Genomic DNA, 21,900 nt, shown 5'->3' with positions numbered 1-21,900 from the left:
ATATGCCGAATCGGTTTCCTCGCAGCACTCTCTCAATACACACAAGCTGGATGAACGACTCTTCCATAGGAGCAAAGCAATAGATGAGGTATGCAATCGTCAACCAAGCATTAATTACGTAGGGGTATCAGCAACCAGGGACCCGCAAACAATACCAACGCCTCATCCATCCGCAGCCATCCAGCATGCACGACCATTGTTCACGCTTCTTTCGGCTACGACATCTGCGGCGACTCGGAGACCTGCAAAGGCGAGTCCATCCTCAATGCTTCAGGCAGTTCGGAGTGTTGGTGCAGCTTCTCGATCGTCGCCTGTGCGTCCTGCAGTTTCGCGCTCAGCTCCTGCTTGCTCTTCAGACTGGTATCGCGTTCGGATTCCAGCGCCTTGACGCGCGATTCGAGGAAGCTCTTCTCCTGTTTCGACCGAGTCAGCTCATAACCCACAGCCTCAAAATCAGTAGGATGGCATAGACTCACACTCCTCGCCCCCTCCAAATCCTTCTCCGCTGCCGTCGACCGTTCCTGCGTAGCGCTATGCGTAGCCTTCAAATCCGCAAGCTCCCTCTCCAACCCCTCCTGCTTCAACTGCGCATTCGTTCGATCATGCTCAGCAGTCGCCAACGTAGTATGAAGATCCATAGCGCGCGCCTTGGCCGCTTCCGCCTCGCTCGCATGCTCTCGGGCCTCCTTCTCCGCCGCCTCCTGCTTCAGGCGCGCATTATCGCGGTCGTGTTCGGCGGTGGCGAGCGTCGTGTGGAGATCCAGACTCTTATTCTTTAGCATCAACGCTGCTGCGCCGCTCACTGCTGCTTCCTTTTCGAAACGGTCGCGCTTGATCACGGCGTTATCGCGATCGTGCTCGGCGGTAGCGAGTTTGGTGTGCAGATCGGAGGCCTTGGTTTTGGTGTCTGACAGTTCTGATTCTCGCTCTGCAGCCTCCTTCTCCAACCGATCTCGAATCAAACGCGCGTTGTCGCGGTCGTGCTCAGCGCTGGCGAGCTTGGTGTGTAAGTCCAGACTCTTATTCTTCAACATCAACGCCGCCGCGCCGCTCACCGCCGCTTCCTTCTCAAAGCGGTCCCGCTTAAGAGTCGCATTGTCGCGGTCATGCTCGGCAGTAGCGAGTTTGGAATGCAAATCAGACGCCTTGGTCTTCGTGTTCGACAGTTCCGCCTCACGGTCCGCAGCCTCCTTCTCCAAACGATCTTGGATAAGCCGTGCGTTGTCTCGATCGTGCTCAGCGGTAGCAAGCTTGGTATGCAAATCCAGACTCTTATTCCTCAGCATCAGCGCCGCCGCACCGCTCACCGCCGCCTCCTTCTCAAACCGATCCCGCTTAAGGACCGCATTATCCCGCTCGTGCTCCGTCGTTGCGAGCTTGGTGTGCAAGTCCAGCGCCTTACCCCTGACCTGCTCCAGCTCAGCGACATGCGTCTGCAACTTGCGGTCCGTATCTGCCCAGCCTTTCTTCGCTACGTCGAATTGTGCCGCGAGTCCGGCGTGCGAGGCCTCGAGATCGGAGTGCTGTTTGCGGGAGGTATCCAGTTCGCGCTGAGCGCTGCCCAACTGCTCTCCGGAGTCCTTTTGCAGCTTCTCGTGCGCCTTTCGCAACGTGTCCAGCTTTTCCTTTGTGTTGTCCAAATCCTTTGCTTGTTGCGAGAACTTTTCCGACGAGTCTTTCTTCAGGTAGTCGTGCGCGGTGGACAGCTCGTCGTACGCAGTCTTCGCAGCCGCTCCAGCCGCAGCCGCAGCACCGAGCTCCGCTGTCCGGGCGACGAGGTTATCGTTCCACTTCTTGCTCTCCTTCTCGTGGTACTGCATCAGCTGCTCATGGGAGCTTCGCACGCCGTCGAGCTCGTGTTGCGTGGAGAGCAGCTTCGCGTTCGACTCCTCCTGTCTGCGCTTCGCCTCCGCCCCGTCCGCCGTGCGCTGCTGCTTCAAGTCGTCACGCTCGGCTGTCAAAGCGATGATCTTCGCGCCGGAATCCTGTTCGTAAGCGCTGGAGTTCGCTTTGGCCGCTTCCAGCTGTCGCGACAAGTTATCCCGCGACGACTTGAGTTCCCAATTTTGCGCCTCCGAGTCGCCAAGCTGCTTGTAGAGTCCCGTGAACTTTTCCGAGTTGGCTTTGTCGAGCGCGGCAGCTTCGTCCGCCTTTTGCGCAGCTGCTGCTTTGACTTCGTTGAGTTCCCGAGTCAACCGCGTGTTGGAGTACTCCATTCCCTTCGCTCGAATCTCGTGATTGTCCCTCTCGCTCCTCGCAGCATCTCTCTCGCCCGTCAGCGCAGTAGTACGAGCCTGCGACTCCGCTGCAGCGCGCTCCGATTCCGCCTTCTCCCTCGCCGCGTCCTCACTCGCCTTCTGCACCGCCGCGGCTTTCGCCTCATCGAGTTCCCGCGAAAGCCGCGCATTAGAGTACTCCATGCCCTTGGCGCGAATCTCATGACTATCCCTCTCGCTCCTCGCCACATCCCTCTCCCCCATCAACGACTGAGTCCGTGCCTCAAGCTCCCTCCGCTGCGCATCAGCAGCGTCTCCATTCCGCTTGAGCGAAGCCTGCAACCCCTCAACCTGCACCTGGCGCTGCTTCTCCGTCTCCGCCTGCGCAGCTTCGAGGGCCTGCGTACGGCGGCGCAGCTCTTCAGCTTCGATGGAGGCTTTGCTGTGCAGGTCTTTGAGGCGCGCGAGCTCGCTGGTCTGCGCGACGAGTTGGGCGTCTTTTTGAGCGAGGGAGTCTTGGCCCGTTTGCAGTTGGCTTTGCAGGGTGCGGAGCTTATCCTGCGCTCCGCCGCCTGAGCCGGTCATTTTGGAGAGGCGTTGGCCCATGGTTACTGCCGGGGGGCTTCTCTTGTCTGTAGGAATGCCTGCGTAGACTACGAAATGCAGAAGAGACGGTGAGGAAAAGACAGAGAGAGAGCGCAAGACGAAGGAAAGAAAAGGAACGCGCAACAAACACCAACTGCAGGTACGACTCAGTCGGTGAGAGGGAGGGCAGCAACCTCATGGATGAAAGGAACTCTCCTCCTCCACTCACTCCTTCCGTCCACGCAAGCCAGACCGCAAGCAGAGTGAGTCTTACCGCAAGCAGAGTCAATCTTACCTTCTTCGGCGCCCCTCACGGCAAGATGGGGATGGGGATTCGTCCGGTTTCACACACCCCATACAGTAAAGCGTACAGTGCGCGGCGGGCAAGCGGTGAAGTGCAGTGCAGAACGGTGCGTGCGTGCATCCATGCAGGTGGGAAAGTTACTGTACCTACCCCGCCGGCCGGCCAGGCTCTGCGGGCTCCGCGCGATCGTATGCACCCCGGATCCTCTTCCCCGCGATCCGCGATGCCGGAGATCGAGATGGGCTGGGATGGTGCTGGTTGTGGACGGGGAAGAGAAGCATGAGGGGAGATGGGAGGTCCCCGGATGCCAAGAGTGGTGACAACAGGAGCGCCGATTGCTTGTCAGCGCATCAAGATGAACCGAGATGCGGTGGCGGGCTTCCCGGCGGTGAACGATCTCGTAGTAGTTCGTCCCTTGCGGGACGCGCATGTCTCCGGACAAGTGGTCAGGTAGTCAGGTGAGCTGAAATAGATCCAGTCATCGACAAGGTAAGTCAAGTTCCAAGACCGATTGTACATTCAGACTACAGACCATAAAAAGTGTGGTGAATAAAAAAACGCCGCCGATGCTGCACAGGGTGAAGCCCCAATTTTTCCAAAGAACCCGCAGCCCTAGAAAGACGGGCCTTCTTTCGCTCGCCCGGAAGGGGTCGATGTTTCCATCCACCGCCATAGCCCGGGTATGTAACCAACCAACCAAAACTGCCACAACGAGAAAACAGACCATAGCCTCGAGTCTCCCTTCCACAACCTGGTGAAGAATTTCTCCGCCGCCAGGATGCTGTGGGAATCTCTACTACACGATCAATACAACAAGCGCTCGCAAGTCACAGCCATTTCCACCTCTTACAAGGCGAACAGGCCAAAGATGAAGGTGGCGAAGATGGCAGCACCGGAGGCCATGACAGGGCCGAAGTCCATGCGAGCAGAAGCCATCGCACCGCTGTGGTGCGAGCTGCCGCTGCCGGAAGAGCTGCCGGTGGAGGTGGCGGTCGGAGAACCAGCGTTGGCAGAGGCGGTCGACGAGCTCCCACCAGTCTCCCACTGCGAGCCCTTGCCGCCAAAACCGGGGCCGGTGCCAGCACCGTTCTTGAAGAACTGCTCGGCGCCGGACGGGGTGGCGGGGAGGGCAGAGCCGGTGAAAGCACCCGTGTCCCAGTATCCCTGCTGTTGGTTGGGGCAGGGCTGCGGTCCGTTGTTGAACATAGCGCCGCCATCGCCGGAGGGCGTTGAGACCTGCTGCATGGCGGTCATGAGGTATTGGTATTGGTTGCCGACAGGGCTGAGGTTGTTGCCATTGAGGTTGAAGATGCCGTAGCCGTTGCCCTGGTTGAAGAACTCGTACACGAGACCGCCCGAGATGGACGGAGTCATTTCGGAAGAGTAGAGGACGGGGGTTTCCGCGAATGTTCGGGGGCCGGGGTGGATGCAGCCATACTCGGACAGGCTAGGGATGACATGTTAGAAGGAGGCTCGGGAGTGCATTTTGAGCAAATTGGTGCACTTACAAGATGGGTATGCTAAAGTTGCTGTATTGCTGGACGAGCACATCCCAGCCGGATTGATCGAAGGAAGAGGGGTCGCACCATTGGTAGTTGTTGATGCCGTAGAAATCGGCGCGAGAGTAGGCATTGTCGCCGCAGTCGAAGTATTGAGCGAGGGTGTACTGCTGAGGAACGACATCGGCAGCGCTGTAGCCCACGGGGATGGCACGGTAGCCGCGTTCGGCGATGTACTGCTTCATGTCACGGTTCACGGCCTTGACAAAGGGCGCGGCATTGGTGTTGTTGGGGGCGTTGATGACCTCGTTACCGGAGAGGAAGGCGAGGGTGTTGGTGTACTGCGCGAACTCGTCGATGGTGGCAAAGACGCTCTGCAGGTAGTATGGGTTGTATGACTTCTCCGGCTGGTCTTGGTTGATGGAGTAGAGGGGGGTGTTGACGTCGAGGACGAGGTAGATGCCGTTCTCGGCGAGGAGGTTCATGCAGAAATCGTGGTTGGCGGTGTTGTCGACGGAGTACACTCGCACAGTGTTCAAGCCAAGATTCTTCATGTAAGGGATATCTCGCTGGCAGATTGACTCGTCGGCGAGGGGGTCGACAAGCTGGGAGGAGCCGCCGGGTTGGTAGTCAATGCCCTTCAAGTAGAACCGGTCGCTGCCAGCCCAGAAAGCTTGGAAGAGTTAGTGATGCGCTGTTGGTGTTGGGGAAGCAGATGCAAATGGGGACATACCATTTCCTCGGGTTGTAACGGTGGGCAGGGAAGCACTGCGGCGAACCGGGGTCGCGTTGGCTTCGACCTGTACGGGAGAGGGGTTGGCGGAGGCGACCGCGGCGGCCAGAGCGACGGCCAAGGCCACGAAGGTGTGCATGATTGCGAGGTGGAGGGAGGGTGGGATTGGCGGCGATCAAGGGGACAGTCGTTGCAAAGCGAGGGATGTAGAAAGGCACACGCTTCAAATGCTGCGGCAAAACAAGAGTGAAGGAGTGTGTAGAAGGTGCCTTTCAGCGAATGCGAAGAGGCGAAGATGAAGAAGGAGAAGGAGGGTGAATGAAGGGTTGAATGCTGGAGAAGAAGGAGGAGGAGAAGGGTGAAATGTCGAATGCAGGGAAATGAAGATCAATGGGTGGCCAGGGGTTGAGTTTAGGCTGACGCGTAAGGACTCCTTTTAGATCTCGCGCGGTGATTGGCGGAGCCGGCATCGCATCGCGCTCAACCCTCGCCAGTACGAGCTTCGGCATGCTATTCATCGCCACCTCCAGCCTTTTGCCACCACGCGATACCCACCACATTCAGCATTCCACCACCCGACTCAAGCAATCCCCAAGTCCAGCCAAGCGCGAGGCTGGCGGTGTTGGCGAGGCGAAGGCGCCGAGGATTTCTGTGAAGCTTTTTACTCAGCCAAATTCCTCCCCTCGCTCCTGCCTCGCCCTCGCTCCTTGGCTCCTCGGCCAGCCAAAGCTTATTTTCCCCACCACCAGGACCACCACGCGAACCCGCCCCAGCCGACCAGCAATTTATTCTCCGCGCAGCAGTCTGAGAAACAATGAGGCAGTGCCCATGACGAAGCCTCGCCAACGGTCAAGTCTCCACGTGCACGGCAAGTTCATTTCATGCAGAGATGGCGAGCCGATCAAACTCGCCTCAAAGGAACAACACCGCCTCCCCTTCTTGCCCCCGTCTCGTTCTTGAAACTCTCGTCATGGAAAGCTGATACGCACCCGACCTGCTTACGGGAATAGCTCAAAACACGCCTCTCGTACCCCACCTACATGCAGGCACTCCGCCATCGCTTCACACTACTGCACGTCTTCCACACACTCGCCCAACCACCAAACACCGCCGAAACGCCCGTAAACAGAATCAACGCTCCGTACTGCGTCCCATACGCCCATCGCCGCGACGACCCTACTGCGCCGGCTTGCAGTAATTCCACTCCTGCCAGCCCGCCCGCTACATACCCAATGCCCCTCGCCCCGTTCATCAGCCCGTACACCATCCCCGTGTTGATGGCCTCGCCCTTGTCCGCCGCCTCGCGCTCCATCTCGTTCAACCAGCCGCCCCATGTCGTGGAAAAGGCAGACGCAAAGAAGCCGTAGCCGACTGAGAACAAGATGAGGAGTGCCTCAACGCGGTGCGAGCGCAGGCCCCAGAGCAGGAAAGCACACACCGCCGAGCCCATGGTGGAGATCTGCGTGGCAGTAGACGGCGCCAGCTTATACCGATCGCTGAGAATTCCCATTCCCACGCAAGATAAGATGCCCGGCACGTTGAAGCACACAATCATCACCGCGCTGATGATGCGCGAGAGGTGCAGTTCGTTGCTGGCATACTGCGGCAGGTAGGTCTGCGGGAGCCCGTACCCACTGGAAAAGACGATATTGCCGATGGCGTAGATGTAGAAAGTGCGGTGCTTCAGGAACGTCCAGGGGATCTTCCTCGGAGCCCGATCCACCTTGGTCGTGACTGTCCTGGGGAGAATGCAGATGCCGAAGAGGCCGGTGACGAGCACGATCGCCGCCCAGATGCGCAGCGTCCAGCGGAAGCCCAGTTTCTGCAGTAAGGCGTAGAAGATGAGCGGGCATGATGTGCCCACGACGTTCTTGCTCGACAGAGTGACGCCGTACGCCGTCGTTCGGTTCCCGCCGCGGAACCACTCGTCAACGAACAGCGTCGTAGGACTGAACAGCATCGCGCTGCCCAGCGCCGCAATGACGCCCTGCAGCACAATCAAATGCCAGACCTCAGTAGCCCAGGACGAGGCAAGGAAAGCCGCGCTCTCGATAGCTATCCCCACCAACGCTGTCGTTCGTCTCCATTTCGCCCAGCGCGGATTGTCAAGCACGGTCGACAGGATGGGAAGCGAGAGGTACATGACGCCGTTGAGCGTAGTGCCAATGACACCCGTCGCTCGTCGGGAGCCGGAGAGCGAGGCTTGGTGGTTGTAGGCGTCTTGGAAGATGCCAAAAGACATGGGAATGCCTTGAAAGTCACCGGTGTCAGTAAGGGTCGTTCCTCTGCCTTTTGTGGTCAATCGATTGTCACTTCATACCCCAACATGGCAACTGAAGCAGTCCGCAGCCTAGCAGGACGAGAAAGGTCTGTCGTCTGCTCTTGGACGAAGCGAGCGGCACATCTTGCTGTCCCTCCCTCACGTCCTGTATAGCACTATCGTGCCTTTCAACCGTTTCTTTGGTCGCCATTGTGTTGGCCGTGGAAGGGTTGCGATCTCATCATCCAAAAATATGGGTAGCCAGGCAGAGAGTGACGATGTGTTTAATAGAAAGCGACCTCGGACTTCGCACCGAAGCCCGATTTCGGCAGGACGTCACACGACACTTCTGTGGCCAGTTACGTGCAAGGCTGGGAAAATCTCAATTGTCGAGTCACGACGCTGCTGCGAATGGCGACATTCTTCAGGCTGATAATGATAGGGGCTCTTCATGTGACATCTCGTCTCGATTCAAAATACGTCAAAGCCGCCTCCATCTGCCTCCCCCAGGGAGATGCACGTGGGCTGTAACTGAGCGGCTCGTCTCCTCGCATCTCCCAGGCTGAGATGGTAAGATTTCGAATGGTCACCACATTCCGGGCTGACACCTCTACTGACTCGCTCTGGGCGACTTTTGAACATGTAGGCTTGAGGTTATGCGGTCGATGGCTGGTCAGGCTGCTAGCAGCGGCTCAACGATCGTGCCTGTGTCAAGCTTACTGGATACAGATCGCTCTTCATGTGTCTCCACTATTGTCCGCACCATGTCCTTCGTCAATTGTCACAGTTGCTCCCCACGATCCACCTCTCAGCCGGCTCGGCCGCGGTGTCTCTTCCTGCAGATGGAAGGCCGGCTCCACTTCATCATGTACTACTGTCGCTCTCGCAACCGGCGCCTGCATCCGTCGCGATGTCTACCCGCTGATTGTTGATATACACTTCTGGATCGCAGCCTGACTGCCCTCGGAGGACGATAGATGTCTCGCCAGACATACGCAACTGTCGCCGTTCCCGCACGCGGTATTCTTTGTACATAATGGGAATCTCAAGCCTGTTCAACACTCGTTTGATCAGGTCCACAGCGTCCGGAAGGGCAACATTGCCTTGATACACCGCGGCAAGGACGACACTCGTGGCAGGTGGAAAGACGTTGTGCTGTCGTCCAGTATTGTACGCTTGGATGACTCGCTGCAACAGCTCTCGGGTGTTCTGATCGCCCGTCGTTACTTCGGTCATCGGGGCAACGTGAGCAAGCACACCCGCGAATTTGGAGAGTATCGCGATCGCCGTGCAGCCATTCAGTCCTTCCGTGGCGAGGAATTGCTGGTCTGGCCCCCAGTGGCAAGACATAACTTCGTTCATGGGTACCAGAATAGCATCGCCCCGGTCGCGGATGTCTTGAAGGTCATAAGCCATTGTCGCACTCGTTTCCGACGGGGACTTGAGTCGCAGCTGTTGATCCGTCCAACCTCACACACAGAGCCCCAAAAGTCTCTACTCGGGCCTTTGAATCGCACATAGACAAGCAGTAGAGAAGACGGGAAGTAGGGCATCTCAAGCAGCGAACGGCCTCGGGCAGAACGGCCTGCAGACCGCACTGCAAACCACACGAGCGGCTCTGCCTGTCCCGCCGCATTGTTGACCAACACCATGCTGCATGCAAGGTGATGGAAGCTGGCGCCAGCTCGACCAGATGAGCGGGTTGTCTGTGTGACGAGCTACATGACTTGCATGTACCCGACCCGACGTACCCAAATTCCGACGGCGGCCAACCGGATTTACTTTTGCCCCGCAGGTGTCGTTGCTCTTCGCCCTCACATTGCGCACCACAGCGCAAAGTTACGTCCTCTCTCAACCACCTCTTCCCCTTCAGATCCATCTGAACATGCATGAATAACTCCGATGGCGGCTCTACAGAGCATGGACCCCATCGAAGGATTGGATTTCGATTCGGTGAGCGCGGGAGATGATGCCTACGCCGTTCAAGCAACCAGTCCACTCTGTCTTCTCCTCGTGTCCAAGATAGAGCATGCCGCAAGCAGTGGAAACCTGGTCGCTGCAAAGGAGGCTTTCACCACTCTCTCCCGCACCGACGTGGGATCTGGATGGCTCAGGCGTCCGGGAAGCGCTCTGATCTTGGCCTTGCACGGCAATCACGCAAAGGTCATCGAGTACCTCTTAGCCGAAGGCGTCCAGATTGGCCCAAGCCACGTGCGACTTGCTACCGTCAAGAGAGCGCGGGCGATTCTTGAGCTCTTTGTTAGATACGGGTGGGATTTGAATACCCAGACGGAGTGGTCTGTTCCTCCGGCTCTTGCGTAAGTACATCTGTGCCCAACGCTCTTAAGTTCGTGCGTACTCACACCCCCACGTCTCCAGATTCGCCGCCGAGGACTTTGACCTCTGTTCCTGGTTCCTAGACCATGGTGCGGATCCAAACGCCGGCTGCGTGCTCGACATCACCCCCCTGTCGGCTGCAGTCCAATACGGCTTACTCGAAGTCATCCAGCTCTTCTTCGAGCATGGCGGCAAAGTCACGCAAGGCCAACTACTGCACTACGCCATTTGGCGCGAGCGCGACGACCGCGCGGAAGTAGTCGCCTACCTCTTACACAAGGGCGCGCCTGTCAATCTTCTCATGTACGAAACGCAACCAAAGAGCTTCGCCCTGCAGAAAGCCTTCGGCCTCGGGACGCCGCTGCATGACGCGGCAGCTCAGGGAGACGGCGTCGTCATGAAACTACTGCTCGATCACGGCGCTGATGCGACGGTCCATGATTCGCTGGGTTTCTTGCCGTATCAAAGGGCAGAAGCCAATGGCCATCAAGCCGTTGCGAGGCACCTGCACCGTCTCGTTCCGTGAGACCCATGTGCGCACAGGATCCGACTGAAGAAAAAATTCCCACAGACGTAGCGAGGCTGGTGACTGCTTCGTTTGCGAGGATCGGACTTGACACCATCATCTCAGGGTGTCGAAGGAAGGCATGGCAGCGGGAGAGCATCATAAAGCGCATGGCAGAGCCCAGCGGCGATCTTGATCCGAAGGACAAAGCCGTGGCGCTCCTTTGCAAAGCGCTTGTCTATGCCAAGGCGAAGCGACTCTTGAAGCGAGCAATGGATGATATCTCGGATCTATACCTGACAATTCAGTCATCTACCATCTATATCTGCAATCTAGCCAGGAACGCAACCCACGCCAGCTAAAAACGCTCAGAAAGCCCATCATGCACACAAACGTCAAACTCACTCCCCCTTCGCCCCCTCCAACCTCCGCTGCCTCTTCTCCACATCCTGCATCTCCCTCTCCATCAACTGATTAAACTCCTCCCAGCCATCAAGATACACATGATGCCCCGCATTCTTCACAATTTCCACCCGCGCATCCCCATTCTCGAGCGCCTTCTCGCGCGTCGTAGCGTTGAGCAAAGCCTTGTGCTTCTCCGCCGCGATCTTCTCTAGACTTGCGCGCCCACCCGCGGGATCCATCCAGTCGTGGTCGCCGTAGATGAACACTACGGGGATGCCTGTTTCACGGGGAGAAGCGGTTTGCGGTGATGCGGAAGTAGTAGTAGGAGTTTGGGTGGATGGAGGAGACGATGCGGCGTTGTCGGGTGTAGGCGTGGGTTTCGGTTCGAGGAATTGTCGTCCCACGCCTTGGATTCTGCGAATGAGTGGGCTGCGCGCGAAAGCGCCGGGTGCAAGCACATAAGTCAGCGCGTACTCGCCGCTGCCGCGCTGGCGGAAGAGGGAGTAGGAGTAGTCGTGCAGTGCCTGCGCTTCTTCCGGCGGTAGATGGCCGAAGCGACGTGTTGTCCAGCCTGAGACGAGGCGAGGCCCGAGAGGGCCGGCGAGACGGACGAAGGTGAAAGGGGAGAAGTTGGCGTCCCACAGCGTGCTGACCCATTTGGGTAGGCGTCTTGGAGGTGGTTTGGCGTTGCTCGTTGCTGCTGTTGTCTCATTGGAGGATTGGAGGACTTCGTTTTGGACTGTACCGTCGGTTGGCTCGGGTAGGGCTTCGCTCACTGCGTATGGGTCTTCGGGGAACCCCACGGGCGAAGCGAGGATGAGTTTGTTCAGGTGGCCGGGATATTTTAGCGCGTAGCAGACGGCCATGTACCCGCCGAGACTGTGGCCCAGCAGCGTCATTTTGTCAATCCCGCGCTTGATCCGCCACTCCTCCAGCGCATCCACAAACCAGTTCTCCGCTTCTCGCACCTTGCCTTCCCGATCTTTTGCATTAATGCGAAACGGTGGTCGCGAACTCCTTCCCATCCCTAGGAGATCCAAGGCGTATAATTTCCAGTGCGGCCGGCGCGACAGCGCGTCGAAGTTCTTGTAGAAGAAGCCCAGCCCGGCTCCATACCCATGCAGCATGACGAGGGAATTTGTCGTTTCCTCTCCCATTCTCTCGACGGAGAACTCGTTGAGGAATCTGCCCTTTCCTTTATTGGGTTCGGAATTGTCGAGCGGCACAAGTTTGCTGTGCCACTGTCTAGGACCCCAGGGATCGTTCAAACTGCTCGTCCGCACGGGCGCCGCCTCTTTGGATCGCCTGGTGTCCACGACGTTGTCTCCATCAACAATCTGCCCATTCACATCTGTTGTGCTGCCCTTGAGGCTCGGTGGCGCGGATCCAGTCTGAGTGTGAGTCGGGGGTTTCTGAAGATGCGGGACGAAGGAGAGGACGCGGTGCTCGGTCTGGGCGGGTGACAAGTTGGCCCACCATTGATTGAAGCCCTCTTTGTAGCCAAGTGAGAACCAGCTTCGTTTACCGTCTGGGGTGGAAGTGTTGGCGTTGCTGGGATCGTCTTTTGCGCGGTGGCGAGCGAGCATCGGCTTGCCTCCTGCGCTTCCTCCTTCCCGTGCGGCAGGGTCGTCGATGGAGTCGGTGGATGCCATGGTCGAGTAGTGGGAAGTACGTGCGAGGGGAGAGATACTCGTCCAAGGCAGGAGGGCGGCGAGGAAGAATGTTGAACGCAACGTGGCGGGAAGAGTAAGGGCGGAGGCTCCAGCGGAGCGGGAGAGTAAGACAGCCAACTTTGGTGGACGGGGTAGGGAGAAAAGGGTGGTAAGTCCGCCGGAGATCAGAAGCGTACGGCGACGGAGAGAGTTACAAGGCCGTCCATCAGGCAGGCGAGAAACGATGTTGCAGATGATGTTCTCGTTAGCGCGTCGAGGCAGAAGCACAATGACGCCAGTCCAGACGCGGACATAAACTTACCGTTAGCTTGTCTCCGCGGCGTCGCCTGACTGCACCCGCATCCACAACATCAACTGACCTCTTACCACCAACCACACCCACCTCAACCCACCACAGCCATGTAACACACCCCGCCCGGCCCCGACCATGGCAACCTCCGAGTCCAAACTCGACCAAATCGTCAAAGGCGTGCCGCCGCCCAACGTCTCCCCCGCCCAAATCGCCGCATCAGCCAAAGCCTCCTCGCCCACCAACACCACCAACACCAACCGCCCCATCGCCCCCCAACTCCCGCACAGCAGCACCATCACCGACCCCCGCGACGCCCTCCCTTCCAGCCCGCCGCAAATTTACCTCAATCTCCTCATCCTCGAGTCCTCCCTGCGCCTGCAGTACCTCAGTCTCCGCGCGCGCCTACGCGTCAATCTCCTCCTGCTGCTCACTCTCCTCCTATGGAACTGGACCTTCACCTACCTCCTCTTTTTCCGCCCACGAGAAGATGGCTCCGGCGTGGGTGGTAGCGTGTACTGGGCCATTGAGACGATTGAGAAGCTGGGCTGGTGCTCGGGCATCGTGACGCTGTGTCTCTTCTGGGGAACAGGGATGTACGAGCGCGGAGTACGGTGGCCACGGAAATTCGTAGGTACGACGAATCGCGGCCTGCGCGGGTTCAACATGAAGGTCGTCGTCGTGCGCGATTCCTTTTTCATGGAGCTCTGGGGATGGCTGGGCGTCTTGGATCCTCTAGGCTGGTTCCGAGACGACCGAGTGCAGTTTCAAGTTCTACCAAAAGACATCGAGGCGACAGGAGGCGGAGGGAAAGAACAGCACTGGAACCACCACGCCAGTCGCCACGGCTTGGTAGAAGAGGACATCGCGCCCTCCGGCGACGTGCTCAAAGTCCTCCTCCTCCCGAAACCCTTCTCCCCCGACTTCCGCGAAGGCTGGGAAACATACCGACTCGAATACTGGGAGCGCGAGAACGCGCGCCGCGCCGAGCTGCGCAAACTCTACCACGCGCGCATCCGCGAAGTCGCGCGGCGCGAAGGCGGATGGCTCTGGTGGACGGGCTGGAGAGGCTGGAACCGCATGGCAATGCTCGGCAACGCAGGGAAGAGCCGACGGCAAATCGAGCTGGAGAAGATTGCCGTGCGGCCCCGCGTCTCGCACGAGGCGGTCAAGGAACGAAGGAAGAATTCCCTCCTGCTTCGCCATCCGGCTGATCGCGCCGATTCCCATTCCCGATCTTCCTCTCGCTCTACAACGCCCACTCCCGACCCAGATTCGCCACATGGTCGGCCTAGGAAGCCGGGTGAGCGGGAACGGACGAGAAGAGGCAGTAGTACCGGCTCGCAGAAGACGCGACTAAAGAAGCTCGCCGCGCCGCCTTCGAGCCGTCTTTCAGCCTCAGGAACAGTTCTGCAGAACGACGAGGTCGTGCGGCCGCTGGAGAAGCGGGCGAGCACCATCAGCATTTCGTCAAAGGAGAGCGAGGAGAGTGTGCCGCTTAAGAAGGACGATGCGGACGGGGGCGTCGAGATCAAAGTCGAGCCTCCTGAGGCGTGATGTGAATTAGATGTGTACATTCTATATCCTTGAAGGGGGCTTCCGTCTTGCTATGACTACATGATAGACTGTTACACACATGTCTCATCGTTCTGTCCATTTCTGCATCGCCACAGATCCTCTGTTGGCTTTCATTCTTACCGCCTCCAAACGCTCTCCGGCTACGAGGCTGTGCAGCAGATTTAGCACGCGCCTTCTCGTCGCGTACTGTAACGCTGCGGTATGGCCAGGCCTGATGCCCCCAGCGAGTCTGGAGAGGATGTCCTCGAGCTCACGGCATTCTGCCACTGCCGGACAGTAGACAAGCACCAGCCCAGCTCCGCTTCGAGAGGCCTCGATCATCCCCGTCTCATAGCGCCTGCGAGCTCTCGACCTTGCCGTGTTGGCATAGTATTATATCCTCCGGACATCGAGAAGATTCGGAGAGCCTGCACTCCCCCAACCTCTTATCCAAATCCACATTCCCTCACTTCTCATCCTCCTGCCACACCTTGGGCTCCGTCTTCGTCTCAATCGTCCTTGCCAAAACAAAAGCCTGCTGAATCCCCATCTCATTCCCGATGCGGCGCAGATTACCCATCACATACTTGCGCACATCATCCGTAGCCAGTTCCATGAAGCCAGTATACCACAGAGGCCAGAGGAGGGCGAAAGCGTTGCTAGAGGGGCCAGAGGGCGATTTGGTTAAGACGTGTGTTCTGGCGTTATCGGCGGGTGGGCTTCCGTAGATGAAGCTGCTGAAGGAGGAGGAGGAGGAGGAGGAAGAGGACGGAGTCGCACTGCAGATTGCGGCGATGGAGGAGACGATTGGTTCGGGGGATGAGAGGGGAGGGAAGTACGCTGGGGAGAAAACGGGTTCGAAAGATGCCGGCACGCCGCTTTCGGGGGTCGCTTCGCGCCAGACGCTCGTTTTGCGCACGTAGCCGAGAGCTTGAGGCACGCTGGAGAGGATGTCGCTTTGCATTTGATAGATCATGTTCATCGATCGCTCGAGCTGCGCGTAGTCCTCCGCCGCCGTGAAGATGGGCGGATTCATCGCGAGGCCTTTGAGCAGCGCGCCACGGATGTGCTGATGGATCATGATGCGGAAGAGGCGGATCATATTCCACAGTGCTAATGCCCACGTGTCCCAGTGGACGTGGTATCGACCGTTGTACACAATGTCCGGATCGAAGTCTTTGTCGACGTACGCCACGTAGCTCCAATCTGGGGGCTGGTTGGCGTAGAGGTCGGCAAACGGCGCATCGAGTTCGAGCGCGGTATCGACGATCGTGCGGAGGTCGCTCATGATGCCGCGGTTGACTTTGTACTGGAAATCGGCGAAAGCTAGGTTGGTTTGGAAGATGCGAGTGCCGCGGCGCATATACTCGGGGAATCTAGGGTCGGCAGCCATCGCTTCTAACTCGCGCGTCATGTCGATGATGTGTTGGGGGGGTTTCATATCTCGCTGCAGGCAGCTTGTGAGGATGCTGGTGGCCGCCTGGATGAAGATGCGCCGCCCGATAGGAGACTCGAATTGTTCGACGCCGCGGAGTTTCAGCAGCGCGCTGGACCCGCGCACGTGCGCCGCCCAGTCTTTCATGGATTTCTGATTGCGGCCCGTGATCATCTCGTAGAGTCCAAGGAGGATGACCGACACCAGCGTGCTGTCTTTTTTGACTTGTGAAGGCGAGCTCAGAGCGGCGTTGGTCATCTTGAGGGCTTTCGTGTACTCGACACGTGAACTCTTGGCCAACTCGTCGCTGCGAACGTGATGTCCAAAGGATGCAAGGCTGGTCGCCTTGATCGATGTTGCAAGAACGGGATCCATCAGGTCCCAGATAAGTGAGACGGTCACGCTGTTGAACTCTCCATGACCGGGAACGGTGATGCCCACGGAATAGTTGCTGTTGAAGTAGCAAGTTGCCATGTTTTCAACTTCAGGCTGGAGGGACAGCATTGGGGGTAAGCCCCGAACGACAAGTTCGAGGTCTTCTCCATCCTGGGATTCGGAGTCGAGAATGATGGAGTCGTCAGTGTCTGGTGCTGGAGAAGCATTGCTTGACGGTGACTCCGACTTCACGCTCCTCTTGCGTTCCTGTGCTTTGGCTCTCTTGATCACATTGGCGCTCTGGTCACGGAAGACTAGATCTGACTGGACGCGGTAGCCGGGACATTGTCTTTTGGCTCGTTTGCATTGCGTGCATCCATTTGGAAGAGCGTCGCACTGCGCATATCATGTAAGCTGAGGGGTCGAGCAGGATACAGACCATGGCTTCTCCCCATGCAGAAGGCGAGCGATCAGATGACATACCCGTGTTTTACGCTGTCGACATGCATGACAAGCGCTCGATGGTTTCCCACAACTGCGAGCGTGTCAGCGAAATCGTCTGTTTCGAATGGGGCCATCACGTAACGCATGTCGTTGGCGGCTGAGATGACTTACTAGACCATGTCGGCTTGAACACCGCGCCCGTTCTGCAGGGGGACTCTGCCGTCGTAATCCAGGAGCCAAAAGAGCCTGGTGGAAATGGAAGTCTACATGGGGAAAATTGGAGGGATCGCAGAAGACTCATGCCATGTTGAGAAATGCAGCAGCTGAACTTCAGGCGACAGGCTGTGAAGTGACGTCTCCACAATTCGCACCGCCACATCAAGGTGGGCTCCGCTCCGCTCCCCGGCGCCTGACGATGTGGCGTAAGCGGGCAAGTGTTTCCCAAACTTCTTGCCTTGCTGTAATCTCATCCAACTCCAACAAAGGAACTCACGACCATGGCGAACGATAACCTCCCGTGTAAGGATTGCACAACACCCTCATCCCTCTCCCTTGCACGCGCGCTAACCTCTCGATGCTCTGGCTCCCAGATGCCGCAGATGCTGAAGCGTACGTCTTTCCTACACGAATGGCCCCTCCATTGCCACCTTCGCTGATCCATCCCCTCCACACAGTCCCCTGAAACCCGCCGAGCTGCAAGTGCTGCGCGCGCAGTTCGAAAAAGAAGGCGAATACGTCTCGCTCCAGACAAAGTTCAACTACGCATGGGTGGGTCAATTACCCAACACGAACCTCCCATCAAACAGCCACTGATAGGACTCCCCACACACAGGGCCTCATCAAATCCACCTCGCGCCACGACCAGCAAGAAGGCGTGCGTCTGCTGTCGGACATCTTCCGCGCCAGCCCTGATCGGAGACGAGAGTGTCTGTACTACCTCGCGCTCGGGAATTACAAGCTTGGAAACTACGCGGAGGCCAGGCGGTACAATGACAGCTTGTTGGAGTTGGAGGGCGGGAATATGCAGGCGCAGAGTCTGCGGCAGTTGATTGATGACAAGGTGGCCAAGGAGGGGCTGATGGGCGTTGCGATTGTGGGGGGGCTCGCTGCTGCGGCTGCCGTTGGGGTGGGATTGTTGGTGAAGGGGGCGCAGAGGAAGAGATGATGAGATGGTGTTGAACCTATGGACATGAATACGACCACGGCATTACTAGGATAACGGACAATTGACGTGAAGGGCATCATACGACGAGTCTGCTTGACAGCCCCCTCTAAAAGATAGGAGCAGGAACCACGGGCTCCGGCAGGATCTTTCCCTCCCCCAGAATCTTGTGCATCTCATGCCCGACATCGTTGCCTCCACGTGCATCATCGCTGAACCACACTCGAAACCACTGACCCCCCTCTTCCTGCCCCTCGGTCTCGCCCTCATCAAACCTCACTCCACAACTAAACCCGCCCCAGTTCCACAGCCTGAAAATCACCCCTTTGTACACCAGGCCCCAGAAGAACTCATTAAAGCAGCCCTCGTTCTTCACCACCACCGTCCGCACGTTGCGCAGCCCCTTGAACGTCTCGGCAAAGGTATGCGCGAGCGTATGCGCCTGCGCATGGTACGCAATATCCGCGTAAGCGGAGTAAATCGCATCCGGCCGCTTGGGAACAACAGTAAGAACATCGAGGAACAGCGAAGGGTTCCCGAACGGCAGACCAGCCCACGCCTCGTTCATGGCGCGCAGCTTCGAGATGCGCGCGGTGATGGTGATGTTGCGGATGGCGGAGACTTTGGTGCTGCGGAGCTGCGAGATTTGCTCGCGGAAGGCGTCGGGGTGCGAGGCTTCGCCGACGACGTGGAAGCTGGCCATGGATTGCGCGAGCAGGTGGGCTTCATTGTGGATTTGTCTGCAGGTGCGGAGGACTTGGAGTTGGCCATCGGGGGAGCGCTCGGATTTGAAGGCGTCGTGGTCGTATTGTGGTTTCAGGGCTTGGGCGATGGGGTCTGGACTGGTGTCTGCTGTGATGGGTGGAGAGGTGCGAGTGAGAGTGGGGGTGAAGACGTGGATGTAGATCGAGTTGCGGAGCTCGCAGGGGATGGTCAGGAAGGATGTAGGGATGGTGGAAGCCATTGTGAGGGAGTAGAGTGTGAGTGGAATTGACGCGACGCGGTTGGAATGAGTCGGAGGGAAGTGAAGTTGTTGACTGCGCGTGGACGGAAGGAAGGAGGTCAGTTGACGCGACCTCGGAGGTCATCAATGATAAGCAAAGCTTAAATGACGCAACCTGCCCTCTTTCCGAAGTCTCCGCTTCAGGAAGGAGCAGATCTGGGGTAACTCGCGACCTTTCACTATCCTCCCTCTCCTCTCCTCGTTCACGGGACGCGGCCGAAATTCAAAGGACGTAGAGTTCTCGTCTCACCAGCGCTCATGTGTTTTCCCGAACTATACAGCCTCCCGCTGTCGTGTGACCCATTCTGCAGGCACGCGCAGCAACTGTCGTTACACAGCATATTGCACGTGGTCGTGCATATGCCTCAAAATGAGCAATGCTGCGCTTCTGCGTCCGGTCTCTATGCTCCTTGATTACCAAGCAGTTTCGGAGAATCCAGCCTCGACCCTAATCAGGCCACCCAAATACTACATTCGATTTCCATCAACCGGTGCGGCTGAAGACTTAGGGTGTAAGCATGCCCTACTGAGCCCCGAAGGGAACTGGATACACCTTTTACAAAGCAAGATTACATCTACATGTAAGCACTCGCCTGCATTTCCTCTACTCATCTGAGGTTTCCATATCCACTTTCCATTTCCCTTCACTCATACTCCAATTGTCAATCTCCCACCATGGCAACACCAGAAGACTACAAGCGCCTAGGCGCGTGGGCCGTCATGCTCAACCCAGATCAAGGCATTGACAGGCACAACCGCACCCGTACCGTCCCCATGCAAGTGCTTGCCCTAGGCTACTCACGGACCGGCACACTATCCATGCATACGGCACTGCAGACCCTCGGCTACACCACCTACCACTTCTCCAACATTTTCGCCAACGTCCGCGACGCCGACATATGGCAGGAACTGCTGGCGGCCAAATTCCACAACAAAGAGAACATCCCCTTCGACTACAAACACGCCTTCGACCAACTGCTCGGCGACTACAGCGCCGTCACAGACAACCCCTGCGCCCTGTTCTGGAAAGAGCTTATCGAAGCCTACCCCGACGCCAAAATCGTGCTCGTAGAGCGCAACGAGGAGACGTGGCTAAAGAGCATCGCCGTCCTCTTCGACGGCGTGCTACACCCCATCAGCACGCACGTTCTCCGCTTCACCGATCCGTATTGGTACGGGCGCGTCATCAGCGCAGGGCGAGGGTGGATCCTCGCCTCTACGGGACACGCCAGCGCCGCGGGAGCGAAGCAGAACGCTCTGGCGGTTTACAGGAAGCACTACGCCGACATTCGAGCCGCGGTGCCGGCGGAGAAGATGCTGGAGTTTCGGCTCGGGTCTGGATGGGAGCCTTTGTGTAAGTATCTGGGCAAGCCGGTGCCCGATGTGCCGTTTCCGCGTCTGAATGAAGCGGCGACGTTGGAGAGGACTTTTCCTGCTGCGTTTGGGAAGGCGGCGAAGAATTCGCTGATCAATTTGGGGATGGTGGTGGGTGTCGGGGCAGTTGTGGGCAATTTGGTGTGGCGGTATATGCTATGAGCGTGCGGTAGAGGAGTTATGCTCGCGCGACTGGCGGGACGGAGACGTCCATATTTCAGTATTATCCCGGCCGCAATGCCCTCACTTACATGACAAGAGTACGGCAAGGCTGTGTGCTGGTTGTTCAGGACGAGACGCGTGGTTGGAGGAGGCCAATACGTGAGAGCCCGGGAATAAAAGTCGAATTCCCGGGTGACGGAGCCTCGGTTGGGAGGGAGGGCCAGAGCTCGGTGGAGAAAGCCGGGGACGACATCATCGGCCAATGTATCTTATGTTTCGCGGAGATCAATCTTTCCTTCATCTTGCATTGCTATAGCACGCATTATCCCCACAATGCCATCCGCAATCTCCATCCGCCAGATCGAGGGCAAGCCGGGCAAAGTGTACTACCCGCTTGAGAAAATCAACGTGCCCGAGCCGAAGCCCAAAGACAACGAAGTCGTCGTCAAGATCTCCGCCGCCGCGCTCAACCATCGCGACCTCTTCCTGCGCCAGCACCTGTACCCCGGCATCAAGTTCGGTGTCCCCCTGCTCGCAGATGGCTGCGGCGTAGTCGTGCAAACTGGATCGGGCGATGCGGCGAAGAAGTGGAAGGGGAAGAGGGTGGTTCTGAACCCGGGGACGGGATGGAAGGATGATCCGGAAGGACCTGAGGCCAAGACGGGGTATTCTATCATGGGCGGGACGAGGATGAATCCCGTGGGGACTCTGCAGGAGCTTGTGACGATTGACGCGAGCGAGTTGGAGGAGGCGCCCGAGCATCTTTCGAGCGTGGAGGCTGCTGCCATGCCCTTGACTGGTCTGACGGCGTGGAGGGCGACGATGACCAAGTCTGCGAATGCGAAGAAGGGACACAATATTTTGATTACGGGCATTGGTGGTGGGGTGGCGCTGATGGCGCTGGTGTTTGCTTCTGCTGCTGGAGCGAACGTCTTTGTTACCAGCGGCAATCAGGAGAAGATTGACAAGGCGAAGAAGCTCGGAGCAAAGGACGGTGTGATTTACAAGGAAAAGGATTGGGACAAGCAGCTGTTGAGCAAGTTGCCCAAGGACCGCCCGTTGTTCGACGCCATTATCGATGGAGCAGGCGGTGACATCGTGACCAAGGCGGCCAAGCTTCTCAAGGTGGGTTCCCGCAGAATCAACACATTCCTAATCAACATACTAACCTACTCCAGGCCGGCGGCATTGTCTCAGTCTACGGCATGACCGTCTCCCCCAAAATGGACTTCGTGATGCCTGCCGTACTGAAGAACATCGAAATCCGCGGCTCCACCATGGGCTCGCGCAAGGAGTTTGCAGACATGGTCGCGTTTGTGCGGAAGAACAAAGTGTACCCGGCGGTGTCGCGGGTGGCCAGCGGAGGCATCGATGACTTTGACGGCATCAACAGTCTGTTCGAGGATATGAAGAGCGCGAGCCAGTTTGGAAAGTTGGTGGTTGAGTTGGCCAAGGACGATGGGCCGAAGCCGAAGAGTAAATTGTAAAGTCACGATCTGGATGTGCAAAGGTATCCGTAGCAATAATCCAGCTCGAATCTGTAGATTGATTGGCGACTCCGATTCATTGTCCTCTCGTCAGC

At 57.8% G+C, this 21,900-nt stretch overlaps 12 protein-coding genes across 12 annotated transcripts; 6 read left to right on the top strand and 6 right to left on the bottom strand.

Moving 5' to 3' along the window:
- Positions 1-42: 42 nt before the first annotated feature.
- Positions 43-2,669, bottom strand: BDY17DRAFT_304517 (uncharacterized protein). Its single transcript, XM_033734736.1, has 2 exons — positions 477-2,669; positions 43-413 (listed from the first exon to the last, which is right to left on the bottom strand). The coding sequence occupies exons 1-2, from the start codon at positions 2,478-2,480 to the stop codon at positions 216-218; spliced, it is 2,202 nt and encodes a 733-aa protein (XP_033586307.1). The 5' UTR covers positions 2,481-2,669; the 3' UTR covers positions 43-215.
- A 930-nt stretch (positions 2,670-3,599) lies between these two features.
- On the bottom strand, positions 3,600-5,734 carry BDY17DRAFT_356354 (Glucanosyltransferase-domain-containing protein). The gene is made up of 3 exons (XM_033738278.1): positions 5,338-5,734; positions 4,614-5,277; positions 3,600-4,552 (listed from the first exon to the last, which is right to left on the bottom strand). Exons 1-3 carry the CDS (start codon positions 5,474-5,476, stop codon positions 3,952-3,954), a joined length of 1,404 nt encoding a protein of 467 aa, XP_033586306.1. The 5' UTR covers positions 5,477-5,734; the 3' UTR covers positions 3,600-3,951.
- Positions 5,661-6,335, top strand: BDY17DRAFT_44884 (uncharacterized protein). Its single transcript, XM_033738399.1, has one exon. The coding sequence runs from the start codon at positions 5,845-5,847 to the stop codon at positions 6,295-6,297; it is 453 nt and encodes a 150-aa protein (XP_033586305.1). The 5' UTR covers positions 5,661-5,844; the 3' UTR covers positions 6,298-6,335.
- Positions 6,336-6,373: 38 nt separating this feature from the next.
- On the bottom strand, positions 6,374-9,013 carry BDY17DRAFT_327672 (major facilitator superfamily domain-containing protein; the record flags this gene model as incomplete). Its single annotated transcript, XM_033737714.1, has 2 exons — positions 6,374-7,587; positions 8,593-9,013. The coding sequence occupies 2 exons, from the start codon at positions 9,011-9,013 to the stop codon at positions 6,374-6,376; spliced, it is 1,635 nt and encodes a 544-aa protein (XP_033586304.1).
- Positions 9,014-9,499: 486 nt separating this feature from the next.
- On the top strand, positions 9,500-10,460 carry BDY17DRAFT_327671 (ankyrin; the record flags this gene model as incomplete). The annotated part of the gene is made up of 2 exons (XM_033737713.1): positions 9,500-9,915; positions 9,977-10,460. 2 exons carry the CDS (start codon positions 9,500-9,502, stop codon positions 10,458-10,460), a joined length of 900 nt encoding a protein of 299 aa, XP_033586303.1.
- A 380-nt stretch (positions 10,461-10,840) lies between these two features.
- Positions 10,841-12,430, bottom strand: BDY17DRAFT_318997 (Alpha/Beta hydrolase protein; the record flags this gene model as incomplete). Its single annotated transcript, XM_033736239.1, has 1 exon — positions 10,841-12,430. One exon carries the CDS (start codon positions 12,428-12,430, stop codon positions 10,841-10,843), a length of 1,590 nt encoding a protein of 529 aa, XP_033586302.1.
- A 422-nt stretch (positions 12,431-12,852) lies between these two features.
- Positions 12,853-14,375, top strand: BDY17DRAFT_304510 (Spo7-like protein-domain-containing protein). Its single transcript, XM_033734735.1, has one exon. The coding sequence runs from the start codon at positions 12,945-12,947 to the stop codon at positions 14,361-14,363; it is 1,419 nt and encodes a 472-aa protein (XP_033586301.1). The 5' UTR covers positions 12,853-12,944; the 3' UTR covers positions 14,364-14,375.
- BDY17DRAFT_304509 (uncharacterized protein) lies at positions 14,376-16,935 on the bottom strand. Its single transcript, XM_033734734.1, has 3 exons — positions 16,789-16,935; positions 16,657-16,708; positions 14,376-16,569 (listed from the first exon to the last, which is right to left on the bottom strand). The coding sequence occupies exons 1-3, from the start codon at positions 16,794-16,796 to the stop codon at positions 14,830-14,832; spliced, it is 1,800 nt and encodes a 599-aa protein (XP_033586300.1). The 5' UTR covers positions 16,797-16,935; the 3' UTR covers positions 14,376-14,829.
- A 179-nt stretch (positions 16,936-17,114) lies between these two features.
- BDY17DRAFT_327667 (mitochondria fission 1 protein) lies at positions 17,115-17,782 on the top strand (the record flags this gene model as incomplete). Its single annotated transcript, XM_033737712.1, has 4 exons — positions 17,115-17,136; positions 17,208-17,226; positions 17,292-17,385; positions 17,450-17,782. 4 exons carry the CDS (start codon positions 17,115-17,117, stop codon positions 17,780-17,782), a joined length of 468 nt encoding a protein of 155 aa, XP_033586299.1.
- A 106-nt stretch (positions 17,783-17,888) lies between these two features.
- Positions 17,889-18,743, bottom strand: BDY17DRAFT_256936 (uncharacterized protein; the record flags this gene model as incomplete). The annotated part of the gene is made up of 1 exon (XM_033731642.1): positions 17,889-18,743. One exon carries the CDS (start codon positions 18,741-18,743, stop codon positions 17,889-17,891), a length of 855 nt encoding a protein of 284 aa, XP_033586298.1.
- An 807-nt stretch (positions 18,744-19,550) lies between these two features.
- On the top strand, positions 19,551-20,189 carry BDY17DRAFT_230550 (uncharacterized protein; the record flags this gene model as incomplete). The annotated part of the gene is made up of 1 exon (XM_033730207.1): positions 19,551-20,189. A coding segment is annotated over one exon (639 nt), but the record flags the coding sequence as incomplete, so codon positions are not given.
- A 462-nt stretch (positions 20,190-20,651) lies between these two features.
- BDY17DRAFT_318994 (uncharacterized protein) lies at positions 20,652-21,805 on the top strand (the record flags this gene model as incomplete). Its single annotated transcript, XM_033736238.1, has 2 exons — positions 20,652-21,443; positions 21,497-21,805. 2 exons carry the CDS (start codon positions 20,652-20,654, stop codon positions 21,803-21,805), a joined length of 1,101 nt encoding a protein of 366 aa, XP_033586296.1.
- Positions 21,806-21,900: the final 95 nt, after the last annotated feature.

Source organism: Neohortaea acidophila, assembly GCF_010093505.1.
Source record: "Neohortaea acidophila strain CBS 113389 unplaced genomic scaffold BDY17scaffold_11, whole genome shotgun sequence".
Lineage (NCBI taxonomy): Eukaryota > Fungi > Ascomycota > Dothideomycetes > Mycosphaerellales > Teratosphaeriaceae > Neohortaea > Neohortaea acidophila.
The sequence above is the reverse complement of the archived record's forward strand: the minus strand, read 5'-3'. Positions and strand labels throughout refer to the sequence as shown.

Coding starts and splice junctions, on each gene's coding strand:
- BDY17DRAFT_304517 (XM_033734736.1), bottom strand. CDS start 2,480: ATGGGGGAGAGGGATGTGGCGAGGAGCGAGAGGGATAGTCATGAGATT. Junction 414..476: donor ATTTGGAGGGGGCGAGGAGT/GTGAGTCTATGC, acceptor CGGTCGAAACAG/GAGAAGAGCTTCCTCGAATC.
- BDY17DRAFT_356354 (XM_033738278.1), bottom strand. CDS start 5,476: ATGCACACCTTCGTGGCCTTGGCCGTCGCTCTGGCCGCCGCGGTCGCC. Junction 5,278..5,337: donor CGTTACAACCCGAGGAAATG/GTATGTCCCCAT, acceptor AACTCTTCCAAG/CTTTCTGGGCTGGCAGCGAC. Junction 4,553..4,613: donor AACTTTAGCATACCCATCTT/GTAAGTGCACCA, acceptor TGTCATCCCTAG/CCTGTCCGAGTATGGCTGCA.
- BDY17DRAFT_44884 (XM_033738399.1), top strand. CDS start 5,845: ATGCTATTCATCGCCACCTCCAGCCTTTTGCCACCACGCGATACCCAC.
- BDY17DRAFT_304510 (XM_033734735.1), top strand. CDS start 12,945: ATGGCAACCTCCGAGTCCAAACTCGACCAAATCGTCAAAGGCGTGCCG.
- BDY17DRAFT_304509 (XM_033734734.1), bottom strand. Junction 16,570..16,656: donor GTCGACAGCGTAAAACACGG/GTATGTCATCTG, acceptor TGATATGCGCAG/TGCGACGCTCTTCCAAATGG.